Genomic DNA, 16,402 nt, shown 5'->3' on the forward strand with positions numbered 1-16,402 from the left:
TCAGCTGGTTTTATTTATTTATTTTTTCAAGTTACAGGCTCACAGTGGATTCGTGCAGAAGATGGCAGGAACATTTACAGGGCTGAAAAATTCATTTAAAGTCTAATAAAAATGACATCAATTTTACACCAAATCATCAACACCATCAATACCACGACTACAAAACTTTTCTTTTTAATGGAGTGAGATAGAAAATCAACCAAAAAGAAAGAAAAAAAATTCCATAAATGTTATAAACTGGTTTACATGTTTTTGAGTGAAATAAGTATTTCATCCCCAAGCAAAACATGACTTAGCGCTTGGGCTGAACCACCACCTTTCTCATGATCATCCACACCCCATGAGGCCAGATCTTCCATGGAGCTCCAGATTGAGGGCGACTGATGGTCATTTTATATTTCTTGTATTTCCCTGTAACTGCACCAACAGCTGTCACCTTCTCACCAAGCTTCTTGCTTATGGTCTTGGAGCCCATTCCAGCCTTGTGCAGGTGGTGAGAGGCCGGAAAACAAGAAACTGATTCTGTGAACAGGTGTGCTTTATACAGGTAACAGATTTAGATCATCAGTATCTGTATTAATTAACTAGTTAACGGATTGATTTACTGTAACTTGTGGGCCATGAGGAAACATAGTGGGAGCCAGAATTCAGGTAGGGTTGTTGGAGATCAAATATTTAGTTCAGTGACATGAAAATCAGTATGACCCACCACAAGTACAGTTTATTTATCTAAATATGCCCTCAGGTATGAACAGTGATGGGAATAAAGGCGTTACTTTTTTCAGTAACGAGTTATCTAACTAATTACTATTCCCATCGTTACAACGCCGTTACCGTTACCAACAAGAAAATGCGGTGCGGTTGCGTTACTATTTTTCAACAAACAGACGGTTGAAGCTGTCTTCAGCTTACCGCACCTTATATCAGTTGCACGGAAATAGCTGTAAGTAATCTGGGTGCTACAGCTTTGAGCAGCTGCGCGCGCTCCCGCGGACGGCAATCACTTTCTGCCCGACAATGACTTTTTGGCAAAACACCTGGAGCTCAGGGGGCAAAACAATCGCATGAGTGCTGCTGTTTGACTGAGGAAGAATAAAGTAATCGTGGTAAGCCAATCACATGACCACTTAAAGACAAAGCAACAAGGTGATATATACCAGTTTATAAATTGTGCTGACAGGCCACGTAAAACCAGAGTCATGATAAACATATAAGCAGCGTTTTTCCTGAATAGATTCGTCACGTTTACTAAGGACAGCGCAGCAAGCACTCGCTGCTTATGACCAAAAAATAAAAACAAATAAATTAAAAAAAAACCACCCCTTTCCTGTTTGTGGAAGAATGCACCATGTCGCCCAGTCAAAAATGATATTGCAACATGACATTTGGTTGTTTAGGAAGAGCGGGAAGTTTTAGGAGTGACGGCGAAAGAGAGAGAGAGAGAGAGACAGCAGAAAAAGAGAGAGAGCGAGTTTTGAGATGTGAGAGATTTGTGACGTTTAGCGTGTTTGGAGTGTGTAGTTAATGCGTTGTCTTGTGTAGTTAGTGTGTAGTGTTGTGGATAGTTTTGTGTTGTGTGTCAGAACAATGAGCTGACTGCTGTCTCCAGGTAAAAAACAGGAGTGATACACCTGCTGCTGTCAGACCTGCAGGTATCAGGCTGTGATGTTCTCCTTTATAGTGGACAGACATTATTTTTTGGAGTGGCACAAACAATCTGTGTGGCATCTTATTGAATGCAGAACAGCTGATTGTTATGTAAATAGTTTGAAATGGTTATACTAAAGGGTAAAAGGTAAACGGCTGCAAGTAACTTTGTTGTTTGCAAAACTGACAATTTATATTAGCATATAAATTCATGAAATATGATTCAATAAACATGTTTGTGGTTGTTACAGTTAAAAATATAACTTTTTCTACTGGGATTTTGTGTTTTTTGTCTGATTTTAGATCAATTGTGTTAATACAGTATGTCAAAATGAAAACATAACTGTAAATTCAGACACGTGAGGTTGTGCTGAAAATGATGATACCAAACAAGGCAAAGGAAATAGTTTTGAAAGGTGAAATGTGGAGGGAGAATCAAAAGTAGTTAAAAATGGCCAATTATACCCTGGACCCCATGTTTAAACATTTTTTTTAAAGTAACGCAATATTTACTTTTCAAGTAATTAATTACTTTTAGAATCTTGTAACTCAGTTACTAACTCAGTTACTTTTTTGAAGAAGTAACTAGTAACTATAATTAATTACGTTTTCAAAGTAACTTGCCCAACACTGGGTATGAACCGCGTCAAGTGTACACACCGAACAATGAAATGTTCACCGTATTGTTAAAACAGGAGCTTTTGTAACATTACCCTTTTTTTTTGTCGTCAATCAATCTTTATTGACAGACTTTACGTCCCCAGTTAAAAAACAAACAAACTACAGACGTAAAGTTTTTGAACATGAACAATAAAAATAAACAAATAAAACATAAAACATAAAAACAAAACAAATGCAATCAAATTAAATAAATAAAATGAAGCTTTTGTTTTTTACATCGTGTTAGAAATGAAATAAAAAGAGAGAACCTGAAATCTCAAGGATGCTTCGCGACAGCTTCCGGACACAGCCGAAGCGCACCCCGAAGCCGTGACGCAATCAACGAGCGACGACAGCTTTGATTGTTGTTTGTGCAAATCGTGGCCAGACAAAACTCAGTTTGTTGTTTGACTGACAAGGTATAGTAGAAATATGTTTCTTGTAGCTTCTTGCTGTGGTTTGGCTCATCAAATCCGGCAGACTTCGAGTAATGACTCGCAGCTCGTTCTTTGTCTTTTTGCGCCCCCAACTTCCTCTTGAAAATGGAGGAAATGTGTGTAGTCGTTGCTTTGTGTTTTCGCCTGTGCTTTGGCTGCAGCTAGCTGACTTAGCTCGCTTGAGCGCAATGACAAACTTGTGCAGAACTTTGTGCAACGTCATATTATGCCACCCGTTAAATAATTTGGTGGTGCGTTATATTGCTGAATGATGCGCGGACCTGCTCCGTTTGTGGGAGCCCAAATGTCAGACTGGGGCAGCTAACGGAGCAGTTTTCATTTAACTTAATAACGTAAGTGAATTTTACCAGGCACTTGTAACGACAGCAATTTCTCCCTGTGTAGTTGCTAATTCATATCACGCTCAGAGTTTCCCCAAGCCATATACTACTCTTTGAAAAGGCAGCATTAACTTTAAGAGGACAGTAGCATGCAATGTTAGTCATGTGCTTAGTATTTGTGGGAAAAAGTAACGGCGCGCTGTAACAACAAGTGAATCCTGTCTGAACATCAAACCACCTGTTAATCAAACAGCGATGTACTTAGATGCTTTGTAATCAAGCAGATAAATAATCAAAGTGCCTGTTTTCGGTTTTTTGTTTTCTTTTTGGCTCCTCATTTTAGGCGTCATAGCAAGGGATCATCTGCCCGCATCTCACCCTGTCTCTAGCATCCTCCTCTGTCACACAACCCTGTCATTCATTACATCCATGAACCTTTTCCTCCTTGCTGCCAGCTCCATCCTTTGTCCAGTATGTCCAGCATTTCTTCTCTGTACATGTCAAAACCATTACTAGTCATAGTACCTGCATTTAAAGGCCCTACTTTCACTCCCAAACACCTGCCTTTCTGAACATGCCTTCCTCCTTCCCTCTTCCTTTGTCTTTGGCCAACAGTAGCCCAGTTTCTTCAAGCACTGGGAAGCGATCGCTGTTAACCCAGGCCCTGACCGATCCTGTATAGAAATCTCCTCCTTGATGTTCCGCATGTTTGATTTTAGAAAGATTTTACACAGGATGCGCTTCTCGATGCAACCCTCCCCATTTATTCAGGCCCGAGACCAGAACTAGGAGTACACTGGCTTGTGGCCTGGTCTTATCTATTTTTTTTTCTTTTTTTTGTAGTTTCAAAGTTTTTTTTAAATTTAAAGTATCAGGTAGAGAAATGGCCCTGTGTCATCTTAAGACAACCATGTTGATGTTTACATGTCCCTGGAAATTAATCATTAACAGTTCACTCCACGTTTGTGAATTGGAGGGATACAGGTGTGTGAGTGAAGGTGGACGACTTAAAATACCCACGAGTAGCCACTGAAATCAATGCACACTGCAAATGATGGGTGAAAAAGAGACTGCAGACAGGGTGGGGTGGGTGGTGATGAGTGTCAGGGGTGATTTTTGGCAGAAGGATGGTCGCAAGAGTGAAAAGAAAGGTTTACAAGATGGTGGAGAGTCCTGTGGTGTATCCCATGAGACCAGCTTAATCATTTAGTGAGTTCTGTTGAGCTTAATTTGACAGTTTTTCAGCGTCAGGAAGATGAGATAGTTTGGACATGTGTAAAGCAGGGATTGAGGATGCGCTCGGCAAAGGATGTTAAAGATGGAGCTGCTGTGCAGGAGGAAAAGAGAAAGACCGCAGTGCAGATTCCTGTAGTGAAGGAGGATGTGCAGTAGGCTTGGTGTGACAGAAGGTGACACTAAAGATGGGGTGAGATAGAAGCAGCTTCCAGCTGCTCCCCGACTTAAAACAGTCAGTGTGCACAGCACGAGGAACACTCCTACTAGTGAGACAAGCTAGGGCAAATTTTATTTGATGCACATCTTGTATGTCTGATTTATTTTCTGTGCACTGCGATGTGTGTATCTTTTTAATTGTTTTGGTTTCCTTGCCACAGTTGAAATCCCACCTGCTGTTATATTGTAGGCCTGCTTTTATCTGCGTTTGTGCTGCTGATATAAACGTGTTTGTTGAAGTTGAGCCTGGCAGAGCAAAAACAAACTGACTTTTTCTCTCTCCCTTTTTTTCCTTCTCTACCAATTAGGAGACCATGGCGGTATTATAACACACAGAAAAGTGTCCAACCTGCACATTCATGTCTGCTGTCATCAATACCATCTATGGTTGGAAAAGCTTAAGAACAATGGCAAATTTACTGGCTAGAAGAACACCTAAAGGGAAGCGAGAGCATAACATCTAGAAAGGCTGTTATACTGCCGGTCCAACAAACCAAAAGGGAAGCGAGGACAGGAGAGCAGAGAGCGGGTATTGGGATGGGGTTAAGAAGCCAAAGGAGGACGTCATGGTTCACAGCGGCTCTGCTTCCCCAATGAACACAACACCGTCAGCATCACCTCATTTAACTACAGCACCTCCTTTAGTCCCTCCGTCTGGAGGTACTACAGATCAGGACCAAACCCAGTCCCCCGCTAAACTCCTCACCGCAGGCCTTACGTCCAACTCTGATCTGACTCAGACCGGCACTCCTGCTGATACAGAGCAGCCTGTTGTAGCTCCAGCCAAAGCGTTAAGTACTAAGTCAAGCCAGGAATCAGTGTGGTCTTCTACACAGACACCAACACCTGTTCCCGGCCCAGTCAATGGCCGCACATCGGGCAGGAAGAGGACTCCAAAGTCCTGTGACTGTTGTGGCCCCAACAGCACGGGGCACAATGTCAGAACCTCGGGGACAGGGAAGGGGAGAGGAAGAGGAAGGGTGGCCGGCAGGGACCCTGGGGTCACTCCTAAAAGGAAAGTGGACCAGCTGACGGATATCAAGAGCTTTGATTTGACCAAGGGGGAAGTAAATGATGAAGATAAGGTGCAAATGCCTGTTGCACTGGCTAATCCACAGTCACATACGCCTGTTGCCAAGGCTGTCACCGTCCCCTTGCAGGAAGAATCCCTAAGGAACTGTGTCATTCCGGAGAAAGCAGATGCGCATAAAAAGGAGGATGTGTTGATAGACAGCTCCGCAGCGTCTGATGTAGTAGAAAAAAGAGGTGGGGATTACAAGAGCGCAGATGTCCGATTGATAGGTACTGTGGGCGGGGGGTCACTAGTGGTTAGAGGTCAAGGAAGGGGAATGATGAAAGCCACAAGCGCATCGAATATGGAAGTTAACACTGAAATTAAAAAGGGAGATACAGGTGGTGCTGCTGTCTGTTCTAAAACCGAGGCCTTGGCTCCGTCAGTGGTGCAGAGGGAAATTCAAGATGCACACATGCACCACGGGGACCAGAATGACCCCAGCTCAGTTAATTGTCCACTTAGAAACGGCGACACGGTAGACCTGTCTGACACCGATGAAGAAGGAGAGGAAAACAACATGATAGTGACCGAACCTGGAAACATACAGCTGTCCATCTCATGGCAGTCAGGCCCCGCTTCAAGATCAGGAACAACTCAGGACCTTGACTCTGAGATGCAGGTGGATCAAGTCCCCGACAGAACAGACAGAGTTGCTTTATTGGTAGCGCTGTCCAATGGAAACGTTATAGCACCAACAGACCACAACCGTGGATCTACAACTATGGAGGTGGAAAGTTCTCGTCCGGCTGCGGTTCCTCCACCAGACTACTGCCCTGTTACAGTGAGCAGCATCCAACATGGCTGGGCATTAAGTGACCACAGACTGTATTGTCAGCCTGGCACCTGGGAGAAAGACCAGATGGATGAAATGATGCACGAGAATCGGTCAGAAAACACAGATGGAACGACGCAGCATCAAGAGAGTCTGGAGCAGCTTACTGATACCATCCATGGTAAGATGTGGTTTAGGGTTCACGGTGCGAAACCATGCCTGAGCATGAATATATTCATCACCCTCTCCGTTTGGTAAATGATTGATGTTTTACACACAAAGAAGCGACTGCTGAGAGGATCAGCTTTTTTTATGTCATAAAAGATCCATAAAACATTCCTGGCCTTGTCCAGTAAGTGTTAATGTGCACACATTTGATCTAAGCTCATGTTTATACATAATTAATCATTCATGACATATTTTCTTAGCTCCCAGAAGGAGAAATAAATGCATGTGTTGATTTGATTGCTTGTATAATAATCAATTTTTGGTTAGGTAGTTTTCTGTTCAACAAAAAGGATGAGCAAAGTTAATTTTTAACAAAATGTTTCTTTTTTTTTTTTTTCTTTTAAAATTTTGAAACAACATAAATTCCTCCAGGACAGCATTTTGTTGACATTACTGAGGCTTGCAGGTAAACTGACCAGGAAGCAATACTGTCAAAAAAAGTAGCGTTCCCTGCATTTAGCGGATCTCTCGGACTAAAAGCAAACACACTGGGTCACATAATCACTTTAATGACAACTTCCTCTGTTTTAGAGTTTCTGGAGAGCTTCTATATAAAATACGGCAGTTTCATTCCTCTCAGTGAATCTGATGTCCGGGAACACCTGAAGAAGGAGAGCAAGTGTGACCTCAGCAACAGGTCGGCACAAACTCAGTTTGATTTCACCTGTCTGTTATTAACGTAGATAATCTGCACTTTTGAGACAGTTGGAGTAATATCTGAACTGCAGTGAGGAAACTAAAACACGTTGAGAGGTGTTGAGCCACCCTCCTTTCTTCATATTTTGCTTCCGTGGAGTCTTTCTTGTTATTCTTAAAGAGGTCTAGAACAAAAGTTTTCTAGGATTTCTAAAGGTTTTGACATTGACTGCTTACTTCTGCTTTCTTTGACCAAATATTGACTCACAAGCTTGTTAGAACTGTACAAACTCTGGATTTGTCTTGTGTGCTATATTTCCATTGATGTTGGCATATGTTTCAATGAATCTCTGCGTCCATTTTCATATAAAGAAATGAGGACTGGCTCAAGACTCAACATGGTGATGGCAAACCATCCCTGTTTGAATAATGCTTTATTGCTCCAACAGGATTTAGACAAATCGGTGTGGAAGCAGAGCTGCTTACATTAGCATCCATCTTCTAGAAGTTTCTGTTGTCTTTTTCAGCGTTATTCTCTCTTAGACTGTCATTAAAGGTAAAATAAACAGATGAACCTCATATACAGAAGTTTGATTAACATTCTTTTCTCTCCGTGTGTCTGTTTTAGTGGGTTGGACATCAAAAGGGAGATGTCTCGGTACAAGTCGGGCCTGTCTTCTGCTCCTGTTGCAGGCTTCATGGTCACGTATAATAAACACACACTAAGGCTGGAGGACCTCGGCACACTGGAGGAACAGAATTGGCTCAATGATCAGGTAAAGAGAGGAATACAGTATTTTTATTTTATTTATTTTTTTAACCCTGGAGAACCCGTGGGGTCAGAGCCGACCCCATTGGTTTTCTAGGGAAACCATGGGGTCCCATGGTTTCCCTAGAAAACCAAAGTGTTAGTGATGCTGTAACTGTATTACACCTTCAGTACTCATATCACGTTACCTTTTCGTGTCAGATTATCAACATGTATGGAGAACTCATTATGGAGGCTACGGAGCACAAGGTAAGACTGGGTGTGTTTGTAGGGTTATGGTTGGTAAAAAATATTCACTGGTTATTTTTGAGATTCTAGATATTCAAAGAAAAGTTACTGTTTCTTTCTCTTAGGTTCATTTTTTCAACAGCTTTTTCCACAAGCAGCTTGTGGCCAAAGGTTACGATGGCGTGAAGAGATGGACTAAGAAAGTAAGGACATTTGGCTTCATTGGAATCAGTTTTTACTGGAAGCTGCAGAAAACTAGGTTCAGTTACTTGAAATGTTTCTGTGGCGTCTGGGTGCTCCTGCTGAGAACCATCATCTAAATACAAACCACAGCCTGGTTTCCAGAAAAGGTGGAACACTACACTCTTAAAGTGAAACTGAGGAGCAGTGTTGGTCAAGTTACTTAAAATTAGTAATTAGTTACTAATTACAGATTACTTCTCCAAGAAAGTAATCAAGTTACTTTACTGATTACTTATTTTCAAAAGTAATTAGTTACTCTATTACTTAGTTACTTTTTAAAAACATGATACACAACCTGAATATGTAATAAAGAAACAGACCTTTCGGCCCAATTCTATTTATTCTGCATAATCCATCATAAAACTGAATCAAATGAAAAAGTCTTTTTAAAACTTGTTTTATTAGTTTTAATCTTTTAACTTTATGCATCAAGCAAAAATTAAATCATATGCAACAGTCTTTGACTTGAATAAATTTCATTAACATTTAAACCTATTTTCTGCATATTCCAGCATATAAGATAAAATAATGTTTTGTGTTTACACTCTTTCAAACAGATGCAAGTAAAACACAGCAGAAATAAATAAAATCACAGATTCAGCAGCACTGAGTCCTGTCGCTCTTAAATCTATTGTCATCTGTTTAGCAGGAGTGGGGCGGGTGGAGGTTTGTCCACAGCGGTCATGTCAGTGGGGGGATCCGGGGGTTTCTCTGTGAATGTCACATTCCCGTGGCAGCGTGCTCGCTGCTCGCTCAGACTTGAAGTTTAATTTTTTCGCTGTAGAAAGAAGTTTTCCTCCCACTCAGAGTGCACAGCAGACGCTGATGTTTTTGTCACTTTTACAGAATCAAACTCAAAGTAATGTGATTACTTCCAAGCTTTAAACGCTGCACGGTCGTACTTTCTCCATCACTCCATATTATCCATAGTTGATCTGCACACGTCTGTTACCACGGACGTCACACGTGCTTACATCATTGTCATGAGACACTCTCACACAGAATCATGGTTTAGTAATGCAGCGTGCTTATAGGAAAGTAACAGTAATCTAATTACTTTTTTGAAATAGTAATCCCGTACTTTACTCCTTACTTGAAAAAAGTAATCAGATTACAGTAACGCATTACTGCCCATCTCTGCTGAGGAGTTTTCTTATTTTTATGTCCTTGTCCTAACTACTTTTTAACATCTAGCTGGCATCAGTGAGTAAATGTTATGTAAAAATATAAAAGCTGTAGAGCCATTTCTCCATCATAAACAATACAACGAGGCTGGGTACACATCTCCCAGAATCCAACTGGGATCTTTTGCACGTCAGGTGCAAACCAGTATGCTGCAGAACCTCAGAGAACACAGCGTGACAAAAAACAAATGTGTGGTTTGAATGATTGCTTTCACCCCGTGTATTATTGGAAATGTAAACAATGAAAGTGAATCGGATACATTTTACTCTCAAACCTGTAACTACATCATAGTATTTGAGTTTTGTTTGTTATATTGCTGATTGTTAATTGACAGTTGTTGACCTGTAGTGCGCTCCTTTCTGACTGTGTGTGTGTGTGTGTGTGTGTGTGTGTGTGTGGTCGTTTCAGGTCGACTTGTTCTCCAAGTGGCTGTTGCTAATTCCCATCCATTTAGAAATCCACTGGTCCCTCGTCACGGTCACCATGGCGACCAAAACCATCAGCTACTATGACAGCCAAGGCATCGTGTTCAGACACACCACAGATGTGAGCAACTCTGCGCATGTTGATGTTGTTTTGTGTCGTAGTTTCTCAGTTTCAGAGAACGAGGCAGGAATCTCAGGAATCCAGTTTTTCTGCTCCTTAGACAAATAAATTATTGGGTTCAACAGATCATTTTTCAGTTCATTTCTTCATTTTTAAAGAAATCCAGGGATTACATCATAAGGCTTATGTTTAATCCTTACTCCAAATCAGTTGTTGTTTCATTCACACTCCTGGGTGTCGGTAAAGCATTGTGACTACACTCCTATTCATCTCACCACACTGTGTTATAAATTATAGGCCAAATTTCAGATAACTGGTTAGATTATAGCTTGACTGTGTGTCCTAGAATAAGTCTGTATTCTTGTATATGGAGAATTTTAAACTTCTGGACACACAAGTCTGCTAAAAAGGGAAAAAAAAAAGGCTGCATGGAATATTTTTGGTAAATTTTATGTTTTTTAGGGTGCCGAATCCAAAAATGATCTCCATCCATCATGTACAGTTTTTTGTTTGTTTGTTTGTTTGTTTGTTTGTTTTTTTTGGGCAAAACAGGAGGAGTTTACATTGAAGAGAAGAAAAAGCACAACAGTGATGGAAAAAGAATCCATATTTTATTACAATTAACTAGGCATAATTTCCTTAACTTTTGCTTTGTGGACACGATCATCTGAGCTCCTCAAATTGCCAAACACACCGTCCCCTCCCCCTCCTACTGACCCCCCTCTATTCCTCACATTTTCTGTGTGTATTTCTCTTGAGTCTCGCTCTTAGAAATATTGAATTAATGTAAGAAATCATCATTGGATACCCTATTTTTCGGGCCCTAAGGCGCACTGGATTATAAGGCACATTAAGCGAAACAAAACAGTCAGATAAATCAAATTTTACTCAAGTCATTTTTCTTGCTTCCTCCACTTCCGTACCATTGATTCTTTAATGTTGAATTCTCTGCAGCTGCTCTATTCACATATTGTTGCAGTATATTAATGACTAACCTGGTATTGTGGATGGATTATCTCAGTTGTTCTCCTGACTGAAGTTTGGTCCATTTACAGCATCCTGCTCTTTGATTGCATTTGTCTCTAACCATCGGGAACCCTCACCTTAACTTTATCGAGTAGAAAAAAGTTAGCGTTCATCCTCCAACTTCACTGTGTTTATGTTATGCTAACATAGCTGTGTCGCTAGCGATCACGAAGCACATCATTTTATACCAGCTAGCCCAACTTCAGTAACCCTACAAACGTCACTGCTGTTTAGTTTTCTGTCTTCATTTATGTTGGAAGTGATAGCAGAGCTGTATGTTTGAATTTTTCAGAAGTCTCTCAGTCAGAACATGCTATATCATGTTTAGGTGGAAGCTAGCGAGCTAACTTCCTGCTAACTTCTAACTCCGTTAAATTTACTAAATTCTGTTTTCATGAATGCCTGGATGTTAAACTTAATTGTTACACCTGGTAAAGCAGCAACGCTGATCATTTTATTAAAGATGAAAGAATTTAGACAGTTTGTAACTCTCAGTGATGTCGCAGTGTTCGTTTGACTTTGGGACCTGAAGAGGACGGAGTTTAGGACCCAGATTACTCCGCGAGGCTCCTGACTACAGTAGCTGTAATGCTCCAACAATCCATCAAGCGGTGCGGCTTCATAGCTTACCAAAGTCGTAATAAAACATGTTTTGACATTTGATTTTTGAGCGCCGTGTACTACATAAAATTGGTTCGATGTCAGCAAGCACAACCAGAATTCATAAATAAGGCGCACCGGATTATAACGTGCACTGTCAATTTTTGAGAAAATTAAAGGATTTTAAGTGCTCCTTATATTGCGGAAAATACCGCATGTTTTTTTTTTTGACTCAATTGTAGGACACCAGATTTTAGTTTAAAAAGGGAAAGTATACACTTAACTACACTAAAAACACGAGTTTTGCATGAAAACCTGACGAGATGGAATTTTTCAAATATTTTTCCCGGCTTCAGTGAGTAAACGTCTATAAGAAACTGTCAAAAAATCCTATGCAGCTTTTTGGTTGCAGACCTGTGTAATCCACAGCATCTTCTGTTCCCTGAACATTTACATAAATGTAGTTTCCGACCTTGCTGTCTCGCAGAATTTTAGATGTACTAAAATACATGCTTGTGCTGTAATGCTACATCTCTGCACCGTAATCACTGTAGCGGTTCTGTCTGTGACCTCCCATCAGAACATTATGAAGTACCTTCAGTCTGAAGCAAGAGAGAAGAAACAGACAGCTTTCCAGAAAGGCTGGAAGATTACTATAATCAAGGTAACTCTGATCCCAGACCTGTGTAAACACACACCCATTTACCTTTGCTCTTTTAAAACAGGGAAGATTATTTATTTTGCCCAGAGTAGTTCAGGAAAGTTGAAGTTTGCTTATTTTTTGTACATAAATCTTTCACTTTGTATGTCCTAAGTCAAATTATAAAGTGGCATGCATGTAAATAAAGCTGAAATATATGCAAACAGTTCAGCCCAAAAGCTGCAGCTGTAATGTTGACTGTGATTTATTCCTCAGGGTATTCCTCAGCAGAAAAACGACAGCGACTGTGGGGTATTTGTCCTTGAGGTGAGATTATGCATCTCTTTCACGACTCCCTGGCAGAAAAGGAAATAAAATAGATATAGAGTGTTTCTCCTGCCTTAGGTTTCTACACAAATTTGATTTGTTCGCTCTCACTGGAGGGCGAATAACACAGAGGAAAAACCTCACCACTGTCCGTCTTTCTATTTGCCAGTACTGCCGCCGCCTCTCTGTGAAGCAGCCGCTGCTGTTCAGTCAGGACGACATGCCTCGCATTCGCAAGAGAATCTACAAGGAGCTGTGCGACCGTCGTCTCAACGACTGAACGACCGATTATCGGCCGCCTTCGCTCACTGACTTGCTCGCCTGGTTACACGTGATGGTCTGTCCGAGTGTGTCAGATGGCCTTTTTCACTGACGGCCAGTTACATAAGCTAACACAACCTGGCCATCTGTTTTCCAGGGAGTCCTAACTGCCCATCTGCCTGCCCGACTGAAAGCTGAGCGGCTGTCTTTTGGGACTTTCGGTCACTTTTGGAGTTCAATTACAGTCTTGTAGCTCAGCAGATTTGTTTTTTAGACTCGCAAATTTTCAAGAACTACTGACGTGGCCCCCTACTGACCTGTACGCTTAGGGTTGTTTCAGCTTTCTACAGCTACCACCTTCAGAGGATTTTTTTCCGAGACCCCTCCCTTTAAAGAAGCGACTGAACACTTAATGTCGACTGAAGAAACAAGTGTTACATCAGCCCGGACCAATAGGAAGGACCTTTAATCCTACATGGAGTGGCCTTAATGCTAGATGGCCATTTTAAACTGAATGACAGTTTTAACCATTTGTTTTATGCTGGACTCCCCAGCAGCGTCACACTCGCAGTCACGTGCATGTTCTACAACATGTTAATAAAGCTAACGTATGAGTGACAGTGGACCAGACGTTCACTTAAAACTTGAAGGTTGGAGTTGGTTTCGTTCTCTTGGACTAGACGAGATATTTGCACGGTTAGAGGCCAATGAAGTCTAGAATTTCAGCTGAATGTACCATCCATGTTTTCTTCTTTGCACCACATGGGCTAATGGCTTGAAACAGGGAGAGTTTAGTTTTTTGTTTTTTCGAGTAAAGTTTCAGGTTTTTGAGACTTTATCCCAGCTGATACCTTAATAAAATTCCAGGTTTTGAATCATGTTATCTTTTTAGTTTGACTTTTCCCCCTGTTTTTTCTATGACCTTATGATAAGTTAGTTTCAAAGTGGACTTTTCCAGACATTTTTGCAAAAATAAATCATGTCTTCGTACTATATCATTTAAACCCATCAGATTTTCGTGCTTTTCAGTAAATCTGCAGTTGAGCTACCCAGCTAGCTGCTGATCTAAGGACCAGGGTGGATTCTCCAGCATTAGTGTCCCTGCTTCATACGGATGCATTAACACAGATGAGGAAAGTTGTGGTTACAGAGCGGCTTTCGAACAGAGAAACAAGTAGACCTCAGTTATTTTCATTCAGCTGTTTTTTTCCGACCTGGATTTAGTTGTTATATTCAATTATGTGTATTTACAGATTGTATTGTTCCTTTTTCTGGCCTACTACTGTATGTGCTTGCTCTGGCTAAGAACCACAGTGGTTTCTGGACTGTTTTTATTGTTGTTATTAAAAGGCCAATACTGCTGGAAACACTGCTGCATGATTTCCTGTAATTTATTTGCAAGAAAAAAGCCCCCGGTCTCATTAATAAATAAATAAATAAAAAAACCGTACAAGCATGAAAAAAGATACATTAAAAAGATTGGGGGGGGGGGGGGATATTCAAGACATTTATCTTACAAACCCTCGTAAAATTTTCTCTTCCAGCTGACGGCCTCGAGATATAGAAACGGTAAATAAACAGGCATTCCTGTTGGAGTAAGACTGAGAACTTGTATTGTTATATCATTACAACTCAAGACAAAGTGCGGTGAACTTCATTTTATATCCATATTTTCAGCAAGTGGATGACTTTCAGGTTAAATCTGTCCTTATGCTGCCAGTCGTGTGTGAATTCACAGAGTTGACCATCTAATCCTCTGCTGTTGTCAGAGATTTTAGACAAGTGGATGATGGAAAAACCAGAAACTTAATTTAAAGAATTTTTGAAAGCTATAGGTGCTAATGAGCTCCTGCATTTCTAGATAATTACCAGAAGAGGGGGCTCTATATCAGCAGTTGTTATTTAACACAAAGTGTGTTACTCTGTGGCGCTCAAGGAAAGACTTGAGTGCTCGTGCATGGTTTCTGATTTTCATTTCTTCAGTTGTGCTTCTCTGTCTCCCATCCCACGAGCTCAGTTACACGAGCCTTGTTTAGATTTTCAGTGCTGTGCTAACTGCTTTGCACTTGATTATTAGGCTTTTGGGGGGTTTTGGGTAGGGGGGGTTCACTCTTCAACAGTATTGTGTCATCATGTGAGTTACTGAAAGTCTCAGTCAGCCTTTTTCATTGTTGTTCCATTAACATTTCCCCAACATCACCATCACAGAGCTCATCTGAAACATATCCATCTTTTCCACCATACACAGATTTTTTAAATTTATTCTGTCTTTGCTGTAAGGTATTTTGAAACTCTGTAATTAGATGACACATTAATTTGAGACACTGTATGTACACACACACACACACACACATATATGAATAAATGAATCAAATAACTATTTGGAACTGAATTCATAAAAAGTATGATTAACTGTTAAACTTATTTACACTGTCTTCTCTGGAAAAGAGGAACACATTACCTCTAAAGAAATAATTTCAAGCCTTCTTTGAGAGTCTGTAAGAACAGCGTTACTTGCAGTTGTTTCTACTAGATAATGACCATTGTAGTGGAATTATTTATTCCCAATAATTTAGACATTTAAAAAATATATCCCCCTCTTCACCAACTGACCAGACAGCAATTGTGAACTTTACTGAAGAAGAAACCTAGCGAATCTTAGTCAGCAAAGACAACATACAGCTAACATGTGCTATTTAGTGATTAACCATGTTACACATTACAGGTTTAAAGCAATAACGGTGCTAATGTAACTATTAACCAGACTCAAGAGTCTAGACCTACAGATGGGAAAAAGAAACAGACTTCCCATCCTAACATAATTTAAATTGTAGAGCCACCTTTAGCAACAATAGCCCGTACAGCTTTATCAGTCTCTCATAATGTTGTCGAGGAGTTTTGGACCACCTGTCTTTATAATGTTGCTTCAGTTTCTTGAGCTTTGAGGCCCTTTGTTTATGCACAGATCTCCTGAGGTCCTGCTACAGCATTTCAATTGAGTTCAGTTCAATTCAGTTTTATTTATACAGCCCCAACTCACAACAACAGTCGCCTCAACATGCTTTAAAGTGTAAGGTAGACCCTACAATAATGCATACAGAGAAAAACCCAACCATCATATGACCCCCTATGAGCAAGCACTTTGGTGACAGTGGGAAGGAAAAACTCCCTTTTAACAGGAAGAAACCTCCGGCAGAACCAGGCTCAGGGAGGGGCGGGGCCATCTGCTGCGACTGGTTGGGGTGAAAGAAGGAAGACAGGATAAAGACATGCTGTGGAAGAGAGACAGAGATTAATAACAGGTATGACTCAGTGCAGAGAGGTCTGTT

General features: G+C 40.8%; 1 protein-coding gene across 1 annotated transcript; it reads left to right on the plus strand.

Annotated features, from left to right (window-relative positions):
• Nucleotides 1-2,623: 2,623 nt before the first annotated feature.
• Nucleotides 2,624-14,482, plus strand: LOC134615609 (uncharacterized). The gene is made up of 10 exons (XM_063460165.1): nt 2,624-2,726; nt 4,846-6,565; nt 7,144-7,249; nt 7,877-8,024; nt 8,219-8,266; nt 8,371-8,448; nt 10,082-10,219; nt 12,426-12,509; nt 12,762-12,812; nt 12,982-14,482. Exons 2-10 carry the CDS (start codon nt 5,104-5,106, stop codon nt 13,090-13,092), a joined length of 2,226 nt encoding a protein of 741 aa, XP_063316235.1. The 5' UTR covers nt 2,624-2,726; nt 4,846-5,103; the 3' UTR covers nt 13,093-14,482.
• Nucleotides 14,483-16,402: the final 1,920 nt, after the last annotated feature.

The sequence above is a fragment of the Pelmatolapia mariae genome, linkage group LG17, assembly GCF_036321145.2.
Source record: "Pelmatolapia mariae isolate MD_Pm_ZW linkage group LG17, Pm_UMD_F_2, whole genome shotgun sequence".
In the NCBI taxonomy this organism is placed as follows: Eukaryota; Metazoa; Chordata; class Actinopteri; order Cichliformes; family Cichlidae; genus Pelmatolapia; species Pelmatolapia mariae.